Here is a 23,668-nt window from a genome sequence, read left to right as displayed (position 1 = left end):
TTCTTTGTGTCTGGCTTCCATTTTCTGTTGTATTTCATTGAGATTCCTTATAATCCATATTTGGAATTCTTTATCAGTCATTGCAATATTTTTGTTTTGGCTGGTATCCATTGGTAAGGAGTTATTGTTTTCTTTTGGGTTGTGTCCTTTTGCTCTTATTTTTCATATTTCCAGAGTTCTTTCACTAATTCTTTCTCATCTGGCCTCTCAATCAAGGGATTGAGATCCCTGGTATCTCTGGGGATACCAGGAATGGCTTGTGGGCCTATCTCTAGGTCCCCAAAGATCAATCCCTGACCATGGCAGGGAGAGGATTGCTGGTCCCGTGTTGCCTGTGGTGTGTTAAAGTAGGTTTGATGAACCTTTCAGGTTGCCTCTGACCTTCTGTCTTCACTCTTCCCAGCAGTGATTGGGTTGGGTCCTCCAGCTTAATCTCCAAGATGGTGGGTGGTACTTGTGAGTACAAATCAGCCACACCTTGTTTGCTTGAGTTGGAAAGCACTATGCTGGGCTATAGAGTTTTTCTCCCTGTCATTGTTTGCTGTTTTTGCAGAATAGCCAGCTGCCGAGATGTTCTTTTTTGCCCATGGTAAGCTCTGGTCCCCCCAGTGGGGCACACAAGTGCCCCAAGCTCTAGGAGGGACCCTGTAGCTCCCAGGGGTCTGCTTGATCTCTACTCCCACTGAGGTTGGGGGAGGAAAAAAGCAAGTAAGCAGGTCATGGCTAGATTGTGAGAGCCTAAAAGGCTTTATAAAGCCTCCATGGGGCTCAGCAGTTGCTTTTCCATCTGCTAGGGGGAGCCGCGGGAATGAGTTTCAGGATAAGCTCTCCAAACTGGGAAGGCTGTTCCTGAGGGACAGGCCTAAACACTTGCATGCTAAGGCCCCGGGCCATGCTCTTTCTGCCCTTGCCTACTAGCACAGTTTCTCTGCGGGGAGGGGTGAGTGCCCTCCCAAATCTCTATTCCCTGAAACCCTACTGTACACTCCTATCAGATCAGTCCACGTGAGTTCTCTCCACTCAAGTCCAGTTCTCTAACTTCCCCCCAGTCCGTGTGCCTGACCCACTAGCCTTCGTTCATCTCCACGTAACACTGGCGGGCATGGAGTTCCCCAGTTGTGCATCCCTTTCCACCACAAGTCCCCAAAAGAAGAGCAGTGGGCCTCTCCATCTGCATGGACCTCAGCCAGGGGCATGCTTCTGCCAGAGAGAAGCAGCCGCTCATAAGCTTCTCGATGCAAGCTACTCTCACGGTTGCAATTAGTGGGGTAGGGGCTGTGGCTCCCAGTCAGCCTGAGCACTTTCTCCGATGCCAGATGTAGAGGAGGAAGTGCCTAGGTGTAAGAAAGCCGGCACTCTGGTCTCTTGTGGCACTCCTATAGGGTGTCCCTTATGGATGCTCAAATTCCTGGGGCTTGCTGGTTCACCCCACTGTTCCTAATAAGCCACTGTGCCTGGGCTCATGGAGGGTGGAAAAGCCTTCAATATGCTTTGTGTCCTGCTATTCACGGAAGGCACATAGGTGGGGGAGGGGAAATCCCCCTTACCTTTTCACTGTGAGCCTCTCTGAGTTTGATCTACACCACTATCTTCTCCTCCCCACCCTCTTCTTTCTGAGCTCTGCAGCTTTCGTCCATGGGGTCCCCAGTCATCTTTGTCAGCTCTCTCTGATCCACACCTGTGCTGTAACTCTTCTCTACTCTCTTCAGTCCAATATCCTACCTTCCAGCTGGGATGGTCCCACAAGCAGTGTCTCCAGCTAGCCATCTTGACTCACTCCTCCAGATATTCTTTTTGATAATCAAGGACTTGGTCAATAGCCAGAGGAGTTATCCTTTATTTTTGGCTTTCTCCAAAACATATCCTCAGCCAGTTCATCTCATAACCTCTAATCTGACACCCACCTCTGCTACTCCTGGTTAATCGTCTTGTCTTCTTATACAACACGTATACAACTAGCCTTTAATCTTTTGTCCATAAGTAACTCTCTCCTACTTTTCTTTCATGATTTATATTAACAATACTGTTATTTCATCCATTGACCAGGCTTAAAGCCTTAAAATTATGTTCAACTCTTTCCTTTTCTACTATCTCTACATCTAATCATTTACCGTTTCTAGTAATTCTTCCTTTATCATATCAATTGTATTCTTCCCTTCCCTCCTTATTCCCACTTCCTGCCACCACTTTAAACCCTTAGAACATTCCTTCTTAATTTTGCCATTAGTTTCACAACAGGCAACCTGACCTTTGGCCATGCCCTCTAATCCTTCTACCTTTCATAGTACAGATAAATTTATCATTCTTAAAACATTTTCATAGTGCACACTGTACTTTGCCCCATGATGAGAAACCTTCAATAGCTTCCCATTACTTATATTAACAATGATGAAATCTACATTTCTCCTTCTGGCATTTAAGGCCTCTTACAACCCTCACAGTCTAGCTTCAAACTAACTCCGTGTTACCAAATATACCAAATGTCCCAAATGAAGTATGTATTACACTTGTGATTCTCCTAAGCACAACTTAATGTCATGTCTCCCTTTGATGAAATGCTGTTTTTTAATTTTTCCCTGTGGCAAAGTTACTCATCCTTCAAGCCTCAGCTCAAAGGCCCCTTTCCTGAATTCTCAAACAATATCCTATTACCTAGTTTGCAGGTTAATCAAAAAAGTCAATTAAAATGGAGAACTGTAAACAAATGATTTAATTAACAAATCCTCTAATATAAAACTTAAATTTACATTCGTCAATCTTCTATGTAAGACCAAAAGTTTTGACTATGAAATTGGAACTGTAAGTAGTCTTTCTTATATTAGTCACAACCATCTTTCATATTAGTTTTGGTTTCCATAAAGTTGAGCACACCATTTAAATATTCTCACAAAGCAACTCGAGTGTAAGAATCCATCTAGTTTATCTGCCATTCCAAACTTTTGCATTTGTCTTGCCTAAACATGCTTTTGCAGAAGTTTTTAATGATTAGCCTCTTTGAATTTTACCCAGTTTTCTGCTTAGTTTCAAAGAAACAACTCTCCTTCTTTATATTTCATTGCTTTATGTAATATGCATAATTTCTATAACAAGTACAACTGGCATAAACAAGTATGGGAACGAAATTAACTGACTCTTGGTAAGTGTACAACACAACTAGATAGAAGTATATCCATGTTTTAAAAGTACAGTCTTATTCTTGAGCTGCCACCATACTGTCTGTCATAGAGAGAATGGAAAATATTATTAATAGTTAATCCTGCAAATGATTAAGTGTAAGTGCTAATCAATTGAGAGTTGTTATTATAGCACCTTTGTTATATAGAAATGTAATCACTTGTGTATATTTCTCTACTAGTCGTTAAGGGTAGGGACTTTGTTAATAGAGTAGATTCTTAGTAAAAATCTAGTGAATGAATGGATGGGGAGATGGATGGATGGCATTCACACCTATTTCTATACCTTTATGAGGTTTTCTCCTTTTAAAAATAATTTATTTTTAAATTTTTGATTATTTGAATTATGTCCAATCTTCAAGGCCTAGCCATGATCCCATTACCTCTACAAACTCTTTCCTAATCATTTCAGTAAAAAAGGATATCTTATTTGACACATCTTGTGATGCCTTGTGTCTTTAATTATTGAGTACAGTTTCTATCTTCATCTCCCTTAATTGAGGACCAAGACTATAGCCTCACAATGCCATGCCACATGGGTATAATTCTAATGGATATTTAGTGATGTTCATTGGAAGTCTGAGAAGGTTACTGGGATGTGGAATTTGTGTCATATGAGCCACATTTGAATGCAGTCATCCCTCAGTATCCATGGGGGATTGGTTCCAGAACTCCCATGGATACTACAATCTGTAGATGCTGAAGTCCTTTATATAAAGTGGTACAGTATTTGCATATAACCTGTATATCCTTTATATTTTAAATCATCTCTTTTCTACTTATAATATAATGTAAATGCTATGGAAATATCTGTTATATTATATTGTTTTATATTTGTATTATTTTTATTGTTATGGGTTTTTTTTTTCCTGAATATTTTCAATCTGTGATTGATTGAATCCAGGGATATGGGAATTGTGGATATGGAGGTCTGGCTATATTTATTTTTTAAAAACTTCGGGTTATAAGTTTCAATAATAAAAAATATATAGGTAAGTCAGCATTTATAGAAAAGATATAATTCTAAATAATTTGGGTATTAATATTAAACTAGTGATAATTTCAAAACTCTGAGATTGTGACAAAGACAAGTAGACCTTAGTTCAAATTATGACTTTGCCAGTTCTGTCCTTGGACGGATCATATATTCTCTTTTAGACCTAGTTTTCTTACTACTAAAAATAGAGATTTTTGTTTGATTTTTTTAGAGCTGTTTTCACAGAAAGTAATATGAATATTACTGACGTAACACTTTCAAGAAATAAAGCTAGTCACAATGCAAACTAAGATTTCCATGCATTACCACAATAAGAAATGTTTTGTTTCTGGAAAATAATGTAGATTATTAAACAAAAAAATGATATAAATAAAAACCTTCCTTGATGTAGTATCTCATTCCCACAGAATTGTCTTTTTGGAGTTAGCAAGATTACTAATGGAATACTCATTGACAGCTGTTGCTCCTGCATCATGCAGTGTTGTCAGTCTTGACTTTGGCTGCTTTTCCAATAACAAATTTTGTTCTGTATCAGTTTTTACAAACCTATTTGCATATGAATTTAAGATATATAAATGGCTTTGCAGAATGAAATTGCACCTGGAGGTTATCTACTTCTTTTCAGTGAGTCTGGCCTGCAGATTTTTTTTGTCCAGACACATAAACATAAAACAATAAACAATCTGTATTGAAGTTGAAATATTGTCAAGTTTGTAAAAATTCCCAGACTTTGTTTTTTCTTTGCAGCTGCCTCTCAGAAAAGAAGCTGTTATTCTTGCTAACAGCCTAAGTATGGTTGACTGTCCCAGAATTGAATTTCTACAGCAAAAGTACAAGGATGAAAAGAAAAACTCTCTTGAGCATGAGCTCTTCAGACATGGTAATACAAATATACAGTGTTTTGAACTTTAAGTCTTCAAATTCATTAATTATTTTCATATTATTTTTGATACATGGTTTTTCAACCCAAGGGATGTTTTTCAAACCATTTTACTTCATATTTGCCAACACAGTAATACATGATTTTCTCACCATTAATTTAGCTACACTGTCAACAAACTGAATGATTATTGTATCAGCATTAATAGGAAGAGACTAATTTGTTACTCAGATGTTAAATTCAACTTATATACACTTTTCACAGTCCACTTTTCATTATGTTGTGTCATAAAAATAAAATTCAACATGTATATACATATATATGTTACACACACCAAATTTACAGGAAAGAGAAAAGAGAACTTGACCCATATACCTAATAATCATATGGCATTCTATAAAGTACACTTTATTTGTCCTGAATCATCACAGTGTAAGATGATAAGAAAAGCTGGTTATAATTTAAAATCTGCTAAAGACAAATTGTGACATGTATAGATTGCTTTATAAGTTGTCTTATAGAAGATATGTTTTTGGTATTTTAATTTATTCATAATTATCAGTCCTTTATTTGCACTTTGAATATATATAAATATAAGTTCATGAACCAATTTATAGGACAGTTCTGGGAGAGATTCCCTGGTACCCACAGATTGGAGAAAAAGACCAACTCATCATGTCCCCTTGCCTCGGCTTTTTCCATTGTTCTACAAGTATTTATTGAATGCTTATTGTGTGTTAGGCATCGGTAAGTGATAGGATACAGTCTGTCTAAACTAGACAGTTTCTCCTTTATGGTGCTTACAAATATTAATAATCACATAAATAAATGTGAAATTACAATTATCATAACAATAAACATGAAGTATTAACACACAGTACCAAAGAATGTATACTACAGAGAACAGATCAGGTCAGGGAGTAAGGGACACCTATTCTTTGGTCTGAACCATCCAACCTACTGAAGCAAATAGTCAGAAGTTTGGTTAACATAATTCTGTAAGAATGACATTCTAGGTCCCAGACTGTAACTCTGCTAGGATGATTCATGCTGAACTAAACTATGTGTGTTTTAAGTCTTTCCTTCAGTTAATGATAATCAGAAAATTAAGTAGATTATTGAATCTAGAAAGAGCTCATTACTTGAAAAAATCGTTTGCTTATTCTTTATCATTCTTCTCCATTCTCATCTTAACAAATAGCTCATGATGTTCTGTTAGATCCTTCTGGAATGTTTTCCAAAACAATTGGTTTCTCTCAACTTATATTTTATATCTTTTACATAGTAAAAATAAACCAAAAATCATTTGAATGTTTTATGCTTTGTGATTAGAAATTATTTCTTCAGATTCATTGGCTTGTAAAGATCTTTCAGATTTAGTAAATCCCAAGGATCCCTAAGAATCTAAAGGGAAAAGAAATGTCCATCCATTCAGCAGACATGTATTGAGTGTCTTCTACTGTGTGCTAGGTGCTATTGATATAGAGATGAATTTTTACCCAGTTAACAACAAAAAGCTTTTCTTACTTTTAACTACTTAATAAAAAACCATGCTAAATTATTGTGTTCTTTCCTTCTTCCTTTTCTGTAATGCTTTGCCTGATATAATCATGAGACTCTTCTTTTACAACCATTTCATTTATTCAACAAATATTTGCTGATCTTCTATATTGGATCAAGCAGTGTTCTGTGTACTATGTGCTATACAGTAACAAACAAGATAGCCAGGATCTCTGCCTTTATAGAACACACAGTCAAGTCTGGGGCCAATAAAAAAGGTTATATTGGAAAATTATTAAAGTAAATTATTGTTAAAAATTATTATTTTATTTTTTTTATATTTAGGCATCCTCCTCATTACAAAAGTTTTCCTTGGCCAGAGTGTTCAGGCTCAGGAGCAAGAATCCATCAATAAAGCCAACTATCCAATGGTTAATTCAGTGTTCATTCCTCGGAAATATTTACTAAGTATGTCTGCCATAAAAAGAAATGTGATTTCATCTCTCCAAATGCAAAATGTTTGTGTTTAATACAGATACTTACAGTTTAACCTCTACCTAACAAACTTTATAGACTTTTCTACAAAAATCTATTCCTGGCTACTAATAATTCTCTTATTGTCTACCTCAGTAACATTTACATGTATGTGTATGTGTGAGTACATGTAGTTTATTTGGAAGATTTACATTTAATTATATATTTGTGTGTATATGTTTATATACAAGTTTTCAAAGGATAAAAAGCCACTGAACTTTTAACAACAAGCCTTTTAGAGTAATATTAATAAATTTGTCAAAGATACATGACCACACATTGAATAAAAATGTGAAAAAGTATGAAAAGGAAAAGGATATGAATAAAATTAAACCTACTAGTCTATGTGGTGAAAGGATGACTAGTATTTATAGAATTAAGACGCTTGGGGAGGGGATAAAGAAGACAGGGAGATAAAAGAAAAAACCCTCAATAATATAATTGCTGGAATTTACTGAGGTTGTTATTTATTATCTATGTGAGAATGAAAAAGTATATTATTCTTCTATTATTTTGAAGAATGTTTGTTTTGCTTGTTTTTGTTTTTTACTCTAGATTCTATCATAGGACAAAGAAACTGTGATTGCAGCGTTCGGCAGTGCAAGTGGTTTGTCTTTGATCATGACCTTGTTTTGCCAGAATACATCGTTGAATTTGAGTACATTACAGTGGTATGAATTGTTATATATTTTTAAAAACTGGTATTCCTTAAATGGGAACAAAATAGTAATTTGAATTCTAATAATGTTATGTCAAGTTTATACTGTATGTGTGTAATTGTTATTCTGTGAAGGACTTAATTCTCAAAACAAATCATTATGACACCTAAATATTTTTATTATACAAATATATTACATGAGTGATATATGGCTGTAGTCTCACTGGTAAAAATTCAAACGCTATTGAAAACTAACAAATATGAAAATCTGCCTTCACTTTAACCCTACCGCCACTCCCTTTTACCAAGGCGTCCACTGTTAACAGTTTTGTGGGTTTGTTTTCAATCTTTTTTCTATGCATTTACATAGTAGAAACAAATTTTAAGTATTCTGTGATGTTTTATGCCTTTAACAATATGTCTTGAACATATATCCACTTTAGTACATATAGGTGTATACTTCATTCTTTTGGTGGCTGTGTATTATTCAGTAATACTCTGATTTATTTGACTATTCCCCTGTAGATAGACTCTATCCAGTATTTTTACTATTTTAAAGCAATATCAGTGAACATCATCGAAGATGCATCTTTATACAAATATGGAAGTTTTTCTACAGGATAGATTTGCAGAAAACTTGGAGAGTGAAAGGATATGTGCATTTTAAATTTTAAGAGATTTTGCCAAATTGTCTCCGTAAAGACTTACTTTACAAATTTCCAACAGTGTGTGACAGTGCTTGTTTCTTTGCATCTTTATCAACACAAAATACTATCAGTCTTTTTTTGAGGGGGGCCCACTATGATGGGCAAAAACCAGCATATTTTATTCTTCTATATGCTTCAAATGATTTATAGTTTTATGAATCGAATATTATATTTTTGACCACTTTCTGTTAGACTCTATCTTTTTCATAGTGACTGGAGAAATCCTTATATGCATTCTGGATATTAATCCTTTATCTTATATATATGTTGCCTATATTTTCTGTCACTTGCTTTTAATTTTATTTGTAACAAAAACTTATTTCTTATTTTAATTTGTCATTTACAAGTTAATTTTTAAGAGATCAGAATCTCTCTGGATTCTGAATTTTATGTTTTGTTTCAAATATCTCATAATATTATAAATATTCTCCTTTATTTTCTTCCAAATACATAACTTGTTTTAAAACCTTTAGCTTTTTTAATCCATTTACATATTGTTTTATAATGTGTAAAGTAGAAGAGTAGTCAAATAATTTTTTTTCTTAAAAATGGGCAGTTACTTGTTGAAACATTATCTTTTTTGCTCTATTATGAAATACTATCTTTATTATTAAAATTATTTTCAAATATAGGGATCTATTTATAGATCTCTATTCTCTTCTATTGATTTCATTGTCTAATTTTAGATCCCTACCACATTCGTTTTGACGATATGTTTTGATACATAATAGAGTGGATTCCCTTCTTCTACCCACACTCAAATTTTTGAAAATTTTCTTGGGCCAGGTGCAGTGGCTCTCACACCTATAATTCCAGCACTTTGGGAGGCCAAGGTGAGAGGATCACTTGAGGCCAGGAGTTTCAGACCAGCTTAGGCAACATAGTGAGACCCCATCTCTACAAAAAATAAATAAATAGGTTAATAAATAAACTGGCCAGGTGTGGTGGTGGAGGCTGAGGTGGGAGGATTGCTTGAGCCCAGGGGTTTGAGGCTGTAGTGAGCTATGATCATACCACTGCACTCCAGCCTGGGTGGCGAGCAAGACCCTATTTCAATCAATCAATCTATTTATTTCTTGGCTTTTCTTGGCTATTCTTGAACATTATCTTTTCTAAATAAAATTTAGAATAGCTTGTCAAGTTCTATTTAAAAATCCTATAGGGTTTGAAATTGTATTGAATTTAAAACTTAATTTGGGGTGAACTGGCTACTTTGTAATATTGGGCTTCTCATTCAGGAACATGAAAATGTACTCCATTTCCTTGAGTCCTCTCTTATAGTTTTCTTTATGTAGATCTTCAACATTTCTTGTTAAATATAGTTCTGGGAATTTATACTTTATTGCCATCATGAATGGGATTATATCAGTCAAGGATGCTTTTAGCAGAAGATAGATACATAAACCCAGAGAAACAGTAAACAGAGAAGTTCATTTACCTCACATAAGAAGCCAAGAGGTGGGCAGTCCCTGGTTGTTATGACTGTACAATGTTAGGGAAGACCTTTAGTCTCAACATCCTTCTGCTTGTCTTCATGAGCTCTTTTGAGCTGGTGATTCAGTTCTTTCTTCACTTCTGGGAAGTTTTCTTTTGTTAGTTTCTTGACTGTTCTCTTCCATTCTCTGTTAAGCCCTCTGCAACCTCTATTGTTTAAACATTGGGCAGTCTGAATTGATCCTCCATATCTTTTCATTTTTTCTCTCATATTTTACATCTAAATTTCTTAATTCTTTGTTCTGGCAGGTTTCCTCAATATTAGCTTTCACATTGCTAATTTGATCTGCTGCCACATCCATTTGGTTTCTCAGAGCATTTGCGGGGAGTTAGCTATGCTCCCCACAAAAAGGTTTTTTCTTTCTGGTCAGGTATCTCAGGCAGGGGTCCTCGCAAAGGATGAAAAAATAGTGGGAAACAGATATAAAAGAATAATAATAATAATACACAGAGCCAAAGATATTGTTTATAAAGTAAAGGTTTATGAAGTTAGACAAAGGAGGAGTCCAGAAGGTATATATTTCTCCTGCGGAAACATAACAAAGACTGAACTTTTTACATGGGTACTTATAGGGCAGATACATGCTTGGGTTGCCAAGGGCAATGGATTTACATAATAACAGGCAGTTTGGTTTAGGGTCAAAGTCTTCTAAAAGGCTACTACAGATCCTTTAACTAACTCTATCTAGGTGAACAATGAGTTACAAAATCTTCTTAGGGCAAACTTCTAAGTTTTATGACAAGGCTATTACTTTAGCAAAAAACAGAGACATCTTGGCTCCAGTAATTGTGTTCTTGGAGACAGAGATGATCTCAGAAGTCAACATGAGCTGTTTACTTTAACCGCATGGTTCCATCTGGGCCTGGCTATTAGCGTATCTATTTGATCAGCTCTCATCTCTGATGGCCTTTGATCAGCTTCTGGCAACCTATGGCCCTAGGTGAAGCCTATCTTGTCTTTCAAAACAGGTGAGAACCATAGGCCCAGCTTACAGCTGTCTCTTTGAAATGCAGCTATCACTGACCAATGAGACGCCCTCCTGAGGCGAGGCAGCTTTTGAGCTAACACATTTATTTTTTCTTTAAGACAAAGCCTTATTTGACTTCTGAAATCAAATCTTGTCTCCAAAAATACAGGGGGCATTTCTATAACTCAGTATTCTTAAGTTCAACATCCATTTATTAAATTTTTTAAATTTTAATAATTATTTTTATCTTAGCTTTGCAGTGTTTACCCTATTTTCTTTTCTATAGTAGCCTATTATTTTATTATAAATGCTTTATTCTCTTAGATTTTTAAAAATTCTCTGATGAACCACTTGGTTTCTTCTAGAGCCAGTTCTGTTAATTCATGTAGCTCTTGTTCATTCATTCACAGTTTTTACCATAATTATTTAATTACCTGATAACTACCTAGAGCATCCTCTTGGTCTTTTATTTATTCACTCTGAACATCAAGTTTCTCTGGATCTGGTCTTCAAAGTGGTTATCTTCTGCATATGTTTGGCTAGAGATCACATTTCTGCTCCTATTTTTCTGTCAATTCAGTCCCTTCTGATTTATATGTCATAATTTCTAGTCTTTTGTTGGCATCCTCTCCACGGTTATGAAATATTTAAATATATCTTTTGCCAGTTTTAAGAAATTTTCAGTGGGTGGGTATATGGACACACCCATGCTTAGCAATCTTAATCTACTCTCACAGATATCCTAATGTAATTCTGATCATCATAGATATTACCATATAACTGAAAAAAGTCAATCCATCTTTTCTACACAGCCTATTTGTTTTCAAAATGAAAAATACAGCAACTGAATTTTTGATACTGATATTTTTAATAAATTTTTTAGGTCAAGGCTCACTCTTTATTCTCTTCACTCAACAATGTTACTCTAGAAGAAAGCAAAAAATATTCAGAAGGATCAGTATTGTTCCAGGATTTGAAATTTGATGATGAAGTTATGAAAATGGAGCCCAGGATCAAGACCCGACCAAAACTTATTAGTTTGGATGATAAAACAATTCTTTCCCTTGCCAAGACTAGCATTTTCAGTCATATTGTGGTAAGTATTATGAGGAATAAAATTTTGGGACAGAAATCTTTGATTTGGAATCAGAATCTAGCATATGACATCTGAAGATATTAAACTACCTATCTGATGATGTCAGGCATCATGCTACCTAATTTAAAAGTGCCCAGACCTCTTTACATGGTCTAGATCAGTGCTCTCCAGTAGTGATATAAAGTGAATCACATATGTAATTTTAAATTTTCTAGTGGCTATGTTTAAAAAGTAAAAAATGTAAAATAATTTTAATAATACATTTTATTTAACCCAATTGTCTTACACAGTTTTCTGTTGCTATAACAGAATACCACACACTGGGTAATTTATAAAGAAATGAACTTTATTTATATTTAGCTCATGGAAGCTGGGAAGTCCAAGAGCAGATTGCCAGCATGTGGTGAGGGCCTTCTTGCTATATCATAAAAGGCAAAGGGCATCACATGGCAAGAGGGCAAGAGCAAGATAGCTAGAAAGAACTCATTTTTATAACAAATACACTCCCAAGATAACAGACCCACTCCTGTGACAGTAACTTTAATCCATTCATGAGGGCAGAGACCTCATTAATCCATTAATCCATTTGAGGCCAGAGAGATTAAGTTTCTAACAAATGAACATTCAAACTATAGCACCAATATATCTAAAATATTATCATTTTAACATATAACCAATATGAAGATTCATTAATGAGATAGTTTCATATTAAATCTTTGAATTCTGCAATATATGTTACATTCTTAGCACATCTCAATTTAAGACTAGCCACGTTTCAAGTTCTCAATAGCCACTTGAGGTAGCCTTCCAATTAGCAAAGGATTTTATTCCTAAATAACCAATAAACTCTCTTTAAATGATTAAGATGAAGGCAGATAAGTTTCAAATCAGTTTCTAGATTAATCAACATAGAATATGGGAGTTTTATCTTTAAAAAATTAATCAACAGAATTTTAATTACTTATTAAAGTGACCTTGCTTAATGCTGAGGCAATTCTATTGAGATATTAAGCATACTTCCATATCTGACTTTCAGATCTGTCCATTTCAGATCTGCTACTACCACTGTATTCAAACTACCATCATTTATAACCTAGACTACTATCGTAGCCTTCCAACCAGGCTCTCTGCACTCTACCATCACAATATTGCACAACTCCAGGAAGCACCATTCATATTATACCCTGTTAATGTGCTGTTTGGATGCCATTCATTATATAACTGAACAGAACTCAAGACAAGGTGAATAGGGGTAGGGTGCCTCCTCAGGCTATGCAACAGAGACCCTGTCCTGTTTCCATAAATGTTCAGTATAGTGATTACAAGAGCAATCTTCTGGCTGACAGTACTGAAAACTTACTATTTTGGTACTATCATGTTGAGATTTAATATTTGAGTAATACATTTTTGATAATAAAACTTTAGTAATGAAATGTTTTAAAAAAATGTGTTCTGATTGGATCGAGCTTCCGCAATATATATTCTTGTAGGCTTAAAGGGATTAAATAAAAGTAAAAAACCAGCACCAGAAATCAGGTCTTTTGATTATCTTTGGCATGCAAAACAAAATGCCGAGAGGAAGAGAATAAGACTTCACAATAGCTTGGCCTTCCTGTGACCCCTACTTGACTTAGCATTAGTTTTTGATCAATACCCCTGTCATATAAATAGAGAGGAATTTTACCTTTAATTTGCCTATGCTGCTTAAAACCCAGCAAACTTTCTAGGGTGTCTAGTAAGATTACTAGATATTACAACAAGAATGTTTAGACATCATAGCCTTTGCACTCCACTTCTTTTGTGTCATTACTGTGAGAATTTTAAGGTATATTCCTCTTATGTTCTTTTCAGTGTTCTCCACTAGATTGGGTTTTATGAGAAGAATCCATACAAATAAATAAATATATAGAAAATAAAATAGAAATAACCCCCCCCAGATTATGTAACATATAATTTCATATTCTCTTATAGCACAATTAGATACTAAAAATTAGAGTTGTCAATTGTAAGTCTGGCTTTTACATTGATTTATTCACCCAGAATTTGCTGAAAATTTGCTATGTCTTAGGCAATGAGGTATGTACTGGGGATTCCAAAGGAATAAGTTATTTTCCCTTCCCCGAGAACATCAGTTTAGTGGAGGAGATAGATATGTAAACAAATGTAGGAAGCTTAGAATTGTTGAGAGACCTGTATAGAAAGAGATGAGTTATGAGTGAATTTTTAAAGGACATGAGAAATTTAGTTGTTTACATTTTCCAGGCGGAGAAAATACTCCACCTGTAGGCACATGGTTTTGAAAGATCCTGGTGTCTTCAGGCAACATTGAGAAATTCAGTACGACTAGGATCTAGGTTATGACGGTAGAAAGGAGAGGTGTAGGTTGGAATTCAAGGAAGAGATATAAAGCTGAGGAAGAGTAGGAAATTATATCCAAATGAGGATACATTTTGGAAGCCAAATTAAAAGTTTAGATTCTTTAAGGAACAGGCTTTCTGTTTTTAAAAACCCTAACTTGGGCAGCATGTGGATGGATTTAACTGAAGTCAGACTGGTGGTATAGAAATCCAGTAGAAAACTATTGCAGTAGTCCAAAGGAGAAATAACGGTCTGTACTAAGGCACCAGTAGTGGTGATGTAATGGTGTGGCTAATGGTAATAGTTGAAGACACATTTCTATAATCAAATGTTTATGGGGAAAAAAAGGGAAAGGGGTTATCAACAGTATGTTAGATAGATAGTGAAACATAATTGCATAAATTGGCTCTTCTTAAAAATTTCAGCTATTTTGACAGCTATTAGAAATTTGTTTCTCCCTTCCAGGAAGTTAGTTATGTCCACAGTATAAAGTATAAGGTGGTAGTGGTAAGCAAAGAGGGCTAGGAGATAGATACTTGATTTTATCATGATAATACCCATTTGTTGTGAATACTGTAGTCAGTTATACTAATACATTTTCTTGTACCATTGTTTATTTTGTAAGCTATACATAAATACAGTCTTCACTTAATACCATCCACAACAGTGTAATTTAAAGACAAAAAAACATGCAGACATCAGCATCTTCCCTAAATATAAATATGTGATAATATTTCTTTGTATATAGCCCAGGGTGAAATGGACAGGGAAAGTCTGGGCCAAATTGTGATACAGGCACTGTCTTAGACACTCTCCCACCTCCTTCTTCGACTTTCTGTCCTCTTACTTCAACATAGTCAGCCTTTCTTCCTTGGACCAGTGCCCTCATGCAATTTCCTGCAGTCAGGGTGTATCCTTGTCATCTCTCTCCTGTGAGGTACTATATCTGACACCCAAAATTTTCAGGGCCTATACTATTCACTGATTAGCCTAAGAAATAGATCTTCCCTAATAAATATCTTAACACATATATTTAACTATTTTCTAAAAAGAATTTCATGCCAGTTACTGATAAACTTAGACCAAGTAGGAAATCACATTAATCCATAACAAGGTCCAGTGATATTAATACTATTATAAACTGTTTTTTACCTTTTAACATAGTAGATATTTTGTTATTGGTACTCTCTTAATGTTGTGTAAAACAGCTGTTTTCTCATTTTATATTGTAGTGGCTGAAGTAATTGCTCTAAACATTTTAGAAATCCACATTTCAGTATGATGCAGAATGTAATCTGTCTTATTAATTTATATTTTATTTTGCTTCAGAATCTGAATCTACATGGGAACAGTTTGAGTAAATTGAGAGATCTTGCCAAGTTAACGGGACTTCGGAAACTGAATATTAGCTTTAATGAATTTACTTGTTTAGATGATGTATACCACTTGGTAAGAACTGTCCTTTTCAAATCTGAAAAAGTTTAACTCACATAAATAGAAAGGAGAATGGTGGTTGTAAGGGCCTACGGGGTAGTGGAAACGGGGAGATGTTGCTCAAAGGGTACAAACTTACAGTTATAAAATGAACAAGCGCTGGGTATCTAATGTACAGCAGGGGTGGTGATGGATGTGTTAATTAATTTGGTTGTGGTAATCATTACACATATATACATATATCAGATCATCATGTTGTATATACCTTGAATATATTCAAACTTCATCTGACAATTTAATATTTAAAAAAAACTTTGGTGCAGCAAAAAATATCATAAAGACAAAGGACAAATGATAAATTAGAATAAATATTTGAAAAAAGTACTATCTTTTTGAAAATATTTAAGTTAAATAAAGTAATTAATTAATGGATAAATTATTTTTGTAATTATGACTTCATATATGCCATATGCAAGATTATATATCCCAAATCAGGAATAAAGCACATATATGCCTAATTATGTTACTTTCTATAAAACAGGTCCTAGATTTAGCTTTTGTATGCAGACCAAATATACATCTCTGGTCATATCTGATTTCTAGCTACTTTAAAATAAATATATTAAATAACTTCTCAGATTTGTTTTTAAAATGTCCTTTGGTGTCATTCCATTTTCTTCTGCTCTTGTTTTCCCACTCTTCTTTTTCTCTTTCTCCTGAGTCCCTATGTCTTCACTTTCTAGTTCACCACTTCACATTTAACATTGCCAAACTTCCCATCTGCTCATTATCCAGGTTGTTATTTCTCTTTCTCTCTGTCTTGTCCTTTCTACCTGAATGTTACATGCATAGATCTTGTTTGACTTGCGTTCACCTTATGATATGTCATAGGATAATATAGTAATGCAGATGTACACATAGGCAAGGATCTCGTCTGACTTTTGTTTTCCTCATTATATATCATATAACAAAAATAATTACATATGTGGTTCCAGAAATTCAACCAAGCATCCCCTGTTTACATGGATCCCAGGTCAGTCACATGCCTTTTTAGAATACATCATCATTCTCCGCTCTTGTTCATTCTCTCCTCTACCTCCCTGCAACCATATCAAAGCCTTTGCATTGCTTCTTCTACCATTGTGGTGGAAGCTGTTTCTTTTACTTAGGTTTTAGTATTAAATCCTCTCCCTTGTTTCTTTTGGTAGGTCTAAGCCCTTTTAAATTAACAGAATCCCTGATAGTCTAGGATCAGTATCCAGCTGAGGAAAAAAACATAGTTTAAAAGAGGTACCAGGACTGTGTGTAGATTATTGGCATTTTTATTTAATTTTTTCTAATAATTTCATAGCAGGTCCAGAGGTTATGACAGTCCTTATAATTTTGCTAAGGCTCAAATTTGAAGAGTAAACTCTAAGTCTTAGATAGTGAGTGCGCTTAGGCAGCTTCCCAGCATTTATTTTTCAACGTGGCTTTGCTGGTCTCTTTTAATACAAAAATTACTTTCATAATCAGAGCCTCACAGCCTACTATTGGATGAATATTACTATGGTCATTTTACAGATAAGGGAACTGGGTAAATTTTATGCCCAAGTGGTAGTTCAAATTTTAGAGTTAGCAAATGTGGCTAGATATAGACCTCTCATTCAAACGTCAGGCATCTGGCGTGTGCCTCTAAAAATGACTATAAGGATGTTAAAGGTGGTCAGAGAGAGGAGGTAGTCTACATTGATATACATAAATGTGTATTTTTCATCTTATTATAAGATAAAACACAGATACAGAAAACCACATACTACAGTTGTATGGCTTAGTATGTTGTTGTAAGGTGAACATGCTTATAACCAGCACCCAGGTCAAGAAATAGAACTTTGCCACCTAGAACAAAATCCCCTTCTATGTGCCCCATCCCTTCTTCCCACAAGAAATCATATCCTGGCCGGGCGCGGTGGCTCACGCCTATAATCCTAGCACTCTGGAAGGCCGAGGTGGGTGGATCGCTCGAGGTCAGGAGTTTGAGACCAGCCTCAGCAAGAGCGAGACCCCGTCTCTACTAAAAATAGAAAGAAATTATATGGCCAACTAAAATTATATATAGAAAAAATTAGCCGGGCATGATGGCGCATGCCTGTAGTCCCAGCTACTCGGGAGGCTGAGGCAGGAGGATTGCTTGAGCCCAGGAGTTTGAGGTTGCTGTGAGCTAAGCTGATGCCACAGCACTCACTCTAGCCCAGGCAACAGAGCAAGACTCTGTCTCAAAAAAAAAAAAAAAGAAATCATATCCTGACCTCCATAGTAATCTTTCCCTGCATATTTTCCTGATAATTCTCCCTGCCAAATGTACATCCCTAGTACAATAGTTTGGTTTTGCCATTTTGAAAAATATACTAGATTTTGTTGTTGTTGGCAACTAGTTATTTTATTTGTAATAGCTTACTATTACAGAGGAAGTTTACGTGCATTATATAAAAGTAGAAAATGTAAGCCCACAACAACAAAACATATTCTCACCCCTCAGAGATCACTGTTAACACCTTTGTACTGTCTTTGAAGTTTCTTTTAATTTATAGATTTCCCTTACATTTCCCATAGTTTATCTCTAGAAATACTTGGGCCCGTTGACCTAAAGAGTTTTCCACAGCCTGGACCCTGCTGACTTGCTTAAGATACAACCCTACTGGAAACTGGCAAGTGGATCCAGAGATTAGATCAGACCCAGGTTCTAGTCCTCTGGCAAGACTAATGTTTGAAAAGACTGTAGGAGACACATAATATCTGGTTGTCTCACTTTTATGATGCCAGAAGCCATTATTACTTAATGCCCATATATTTTAATTCATTGGGGATTACAAAATGGTTATATTCTTATTCTATCACTTTTTTCATGTATTAGTTGGAATACTTTTACAAAGAGACTTTTCTCCTTATTTCATTACCAGTGGTAGTATTACCCAGTGGTAGCATTCATATAGAAAGTACAGAATAAATGCTTAAGTACCTTTATTTACCAATTTTCAAGATAATGAGTTGATTCCCTATAATTTTTCAAAGGTGAGCAATTCTTTTTTGTTTTAATATCATTTTGAGTGCAGAGACTTAACACATGTTTGATTACATTCAGTCCATTGTAATTATCATGTTGAAACTCAAATTGTTTCATCCTTAGCCAGTGAGAACATTTAAAAGTTAGCTCCTTTTGCCATGACCCTAATGGTCTTTGATAGTTTCTCTGACATTTAGTATGACAAGATGTTCCATATACATATTATATATTTTCTGTTGTAGACATGGGATCAGCCATTTCTTCACAGAGCCCTGGTTTCTTTTAGAGAAAAGTGGTATTTTAGGAACACAATCAGGATTGCTCATCATTTCTAGGTCTTTTCACCTGACAGAATTTGTTGAGGGAGGATGTGAAAAAATATATGTGTATGTGTAAGTATAGCTAAAAATAACTTTATGAATTTATATTGATACTTCCAATTCAGATTCAAGACTACAAAACTTTTAACCTCTGTTACATACATCTATATCATTTTTCTCATACAAGAACCCTGATTCTCAAGGATATGAGATGATAAAATTAGAATATTTAATAATTACTCATTTGTTTTATCCCCCATTATACACATAACAGTCTCAGAATGACAGTTCTTATACTCTCACCAATATTATTTACTGGAAAGATTTTCTAAAAATTTTGTGTATGTTCTTCCTATTCTTCCTCATTTTAAAAAATAATTAAAATAATTTCACTATATCTACATTGTCAGAGCATGTTGCCTTACAGTCTGTACACTCTACCCTTTTAGTTTAGTGATAGCTGTATATTTAATTCTCATCACCAGTCCTTATCATATCCAATCAATAAACATTTATCCAATCAATAAACATTTTGATTGTCTGAAATATGTTCTATTATAGATCATCAGGATTGGCTTATGGGAACAATATCTCTTCAGTTACTGCATGTAACAGTTTAACTATGTCCTTTATATTGATACTTGAAAGACAGCTTTGCTAAATATATTATAAAATCCTTGGCTCACAGATTCTTTTGGGGGACCTCTTAAATATTATTCCATTTTGTTCTGTCACAAAGTGTTGCTGTAGAAAAGTCTGATGAGAATGTATGATTTTTTACCTCTTATAAGTCACAAGCTTTTTTTCTTCTGGATGGCCAAAGAACTTTTTAGTTTTCTTTAAAGTCTAATAATTTTACTAGAATTTATCTTGGCATTGGTTGTTCTGGGTTGATATTTCAGATTCATAATATAATCTTCCAATATATAGTTTAAAATAATTTTTTCTTTCAGGAAAGTTGTTTCTAACTGGAAGTTTTTAGCAATTTTTCTGTTTCCTTGCTTTTTTTTTCTTCCTCAGGGACTCTCATTATCCATATGTGGAATCTTCATCTATCTTCAATATTTGTTACTTTCTCTTGAATCCTTTTTTCTCTTCATTTAGTCATTAAGTTTTTTTTTGTCTTTTCACCTTTATTTCTCTTAAAGCATTATCTGTTGTGTTTATTCATTCTTTTTTGACTAATTAGTCTTTATTTCTGATATTATTTTATTACTTTATTTCAAATTTTTTTCTGGGCTCTTTCACCTCAGTTCTAAGTTTTTCTAATCCAGATTTATGTTGTTATTTTATGTCTTGTATCATTCCTAACATCTTTTTGCTTGTTTTGATATAGTAAGTTAATAGTCATGATCTACTTCTTGAGCTTATCTTTCTGGTGTACTTTTATTACTGGCAGCAATATTAGTCTCTCCCTCCCTTTCTCTCTCTCTCTCTTTCTCTCTCTCTCTCCTTCCTATCCCCTCTCTCATAGGTTTGTCTTGGATTTGATCTCAGTACGTTTCTGCTGTTCATTTTTAAGTGAAATTAATTTAAAAGCAAATTTTATGTGCAAAAACAAATTAAAGTCTTAGAGATTTTTTACAAACAAATAAAATGAAGTTCTGAATAAAGAGCCAAAGGCAAGAAAGGCAATAAACAAAAAAATAAATTTAAAAATGGTTAATATAAACACATGGAAAGATATTCAACTTCACTGGTAATAAATAATGTAAATTAAAATAAGGCAGGTGGATCAGTGAGTATTTGAGGAAATGGGCATTCCCATATTCTACTGTTAGAAGAAAATTTTGGTATAAACTTCCTTGAACTCTGTTGGGCAGTATTTATCAAGAGTCTTAGTAATACCAAATCCTTAGAACCAGTAATCCTATTTTAAAAACCTGTTCTGAAAAAAATTTTCAGAGTTGTAGTTAAAGTATAATGCTCACAGATGTTTGTTGCTTTGTTGCCAAAAATTAGAAACAAAAAAGTTCATAATAAAATGTTTAAAACAATTATAATAATTTACATAGTAGAATATTATCCAGTCCTGAAAAATTATTTCTTAGAATATTTAATGATGTGTGAGAATGTTAAAAGGATACAAAATTCTATATATTTGTTTTATATAGGAAAAAATATATGTGCATATAATAAAAAACAATGTTTTCGGCAGTTCTTTCTAAGCAACAGAATTATATATGCTTTCTATTTTTTCTTTTCAATTATTTACTATATTTTCCAATTTCCAACAGGGAACATGTGTTACTTTTATGATTTAAAAAAATGTTATTAAAAATTGTGCACTTTTAAAAAAGAAAATTATAGTATTGAATTAATAGATTTAGTTCCTACCTCTGAAGATGAATGTTTTTTAATCAGGCTATGGATTCAACAGTATAAACTGGAAGCCTATATATTAAGAAGTGCATTTTGTTTGTTGGGGACAAGTTATCTTGCCAATTTCTTTATGCTCTCTCTCCTACGAAAACAAACACTGCCACTCTATGTTACAAGGGTGAAATGTGAATTAAGAGAGAATTACCAAAATGAAATACCTGTAGCTCTTTAGGCAAATTCATATGTTAATATCATTACTATAATATGACTGTTTAGGTTTTCTGTGAGGATACATAAAGTGTATGAAGTACTTAGAGAATGATAGAGAAAAGAACTTTATAAATATAAATCATGATTTTCTTAGCATCACTTCTATTTGTATGTGTTGCAGTATAACCTTGAATACTTGGATGCAAGCCATAACCATGTGATAACCCTTGAGGGATTTAGAGGTCTGATGAAACTAAGGCACTTAGACTTGAGCTGGAATCAACTGAAAAAATCTGGAGATGAAATAAATATGTTATGCAAACACACGACAAACCTTCTCACTCTTGATATTCAACATAATCCATGGCAAAAGGTATGCTACAGACATGTTTATAAAAAAGCACTTTTATTTCAAAGCCATTTCTCACTACTTTGCTATTTAATCATAGCTATATATAGGCAAACTATCTTTGCTTTTCTAGACTTTAAATCTTTCATAAATTAAATTTAGTGTAGTGATCAAATAAATCAAATGTTACTATAAGAAAACGCTATACTTTCATGTCAGATTTTTTGTAACCCATAAAAGTTTGAGAACATTATTGCTTTGAGTCATTGATATCATTTCTGTTTGCAAACCTCCAGAGAGTTTATATATCTCAGTGTGCCAGAACCATACTGTAATGAGAAATAGGAACTGATGATAATATAATATAGTGAGAGAAGCATACTATTAAGGAAGAAACATAATTTGATTTGTAATATTTAATTTACAATCTGTGGTTGAGAAACATGTTTTATAATTTTACTTTGCATTTTGCATTGTTTGTATTATTTGTTCTCTAAGTCCAGAAATCACCTCCCCTCATAAACTTATATTATACAGTCTTCTGTTGTAAAAAGCAAGTTGATTGAACATTTTTTCTCATCACAAAATACATAGATTAATGCTAAGTAATTTCCACATTCAAGGACTACATTAAAGCGTATTTTCAAGTATGTAAAATAAGCCCAAGTTTATAACTTCAAGAATCTTCCTTTCTCTGCTTTTAAAAGATATATATAAGGCAGTGTGCAATATTTTGCCAAGAAACTAAAGCATGCTTGGTTCTATTAAGTTGGCCATATTACTAAGTGTATATTGTTGTATTTCTTCTTTTTTGCTCAGTAAAATTGAAGAATATTTTTCTTTTGCCAAAGCAGACTTCCTGGATGATCACAGTACAACTATCTTCCTGTTGCCAAATTGCATTGTCAAGCGCTAAAGATCCATACTGAATCACACACATGGCGATTGCTAGCTTACTGCTGATCTAGATAAACAGGAGTCACTGCAGTTGTTCTTTTAACACTTTTCACCACAGTCACTTTTCAACAGCTTATGGGATTTCCCCTCTTCATAAGAGTAGGATCTTCTACCTTCAAACAAAACATTAATCCTTAAATATAACTTAATTTCAACTATTATGTAAAGAATTAAGTTAAGTCTTTATTTTTAGATGCATATATACTAAATAAGGAGATGCGTATTTTTTAATTATGGAAAGGAATGAAAAATCACTCATTTCCATGTCATAACATATATAATATTTTGTGAAAATTAATTTTTCGCTATTTTTCCCAAGCCAGCCACATTGAGGCTAAGTGTTATTGGCAGATTAAAGACTCTTACACATTTAGATGGAGTCCTCATTTCTGAAGAAGAAGCAGCAGAAGCTATGAAATTTATAACTGGAACAAGGATTACTCAGGTTGGATTTTATTGTTTAATATTTCTTATGCTATTTGGAACATACAAATAATATTTCCCATATGCTGTTTCTGTCATTAAGATTTTATATTCCTTCATAGCATGTTAATAAAAATATATAGCAATCATATCACTTGATTTTTTTTTGTTTAAATGTACCCCATTTAAATACCAGCTGGTTGTATGGATTCTCTTGATTCATCCCTGAACACTACCCCCAAAAA

At 34.0% G+C, this 23,668-nt stretch overlaps 2 protein-coding genes across 3 annotated transcripts in view; one reads left to right on the top strand and one right to left on the bottom strand.

Moving 5' to 3' along the window:
* Positions 1-23,668, bottom strand: part of RTN1 (reticulon 1) — a 349,490-nt gene that overhangs the window by 262,256 nt on the left and 63,566 nt on the right. The gene's annotated exons all lie outside the window — the stretch shown is intronic.
* Positions 1-23,668, top strand: part of LRRC9 (leucine rich repeat containing 9) — a 103,446-nt gene that overhangs the window by 32,775 nt on the left and 47,003 nt on the right. Inside the window, exons 12-18 of the mRNA XM_045566286.1 lie at positions 4,918-5,050; positions 6,896-7,018; positions 7,640-7,755; positions 11,795-12,007; positions 15,695-15,814; positions 21,876-22,067; positions 23,320-23,445. Coding sequence (XP_045422242.1) covers positions 4,918-5,050; positions 6,896-7,018; positions 7,640-7,755; positions 11,795-12,007; positions 15,695-15,814; positions 21,876-22,067; positions 23,320-23,445 — 1,023 coding nt within the window. The remainder of the gene's footprint in view (positions 1-4,917; positions 5,051-6,895; positions 7,019-7,639; positions 7,756-11,794; positions 12,008-15,694; positions 15,815-21,875; positions 22,068-23,319; positions 23,446-23,668) is intronic.

Source organism: Lemur catta, chromosome 1, assembly GCF_020740605.2.
Source record: "Lemur catta isolate mLemCat1 chromosome 1, mLemCat1.pri, whole genome shotgun sequence".
NCBI lineage: Eukaryota > Metazoa > Chordata > Mammalia > Primates > Lemuridae > Lemur > Lemur catta.
This window is presented reverse-complemented; position numbering and strand designations above follow the sequence as displayed.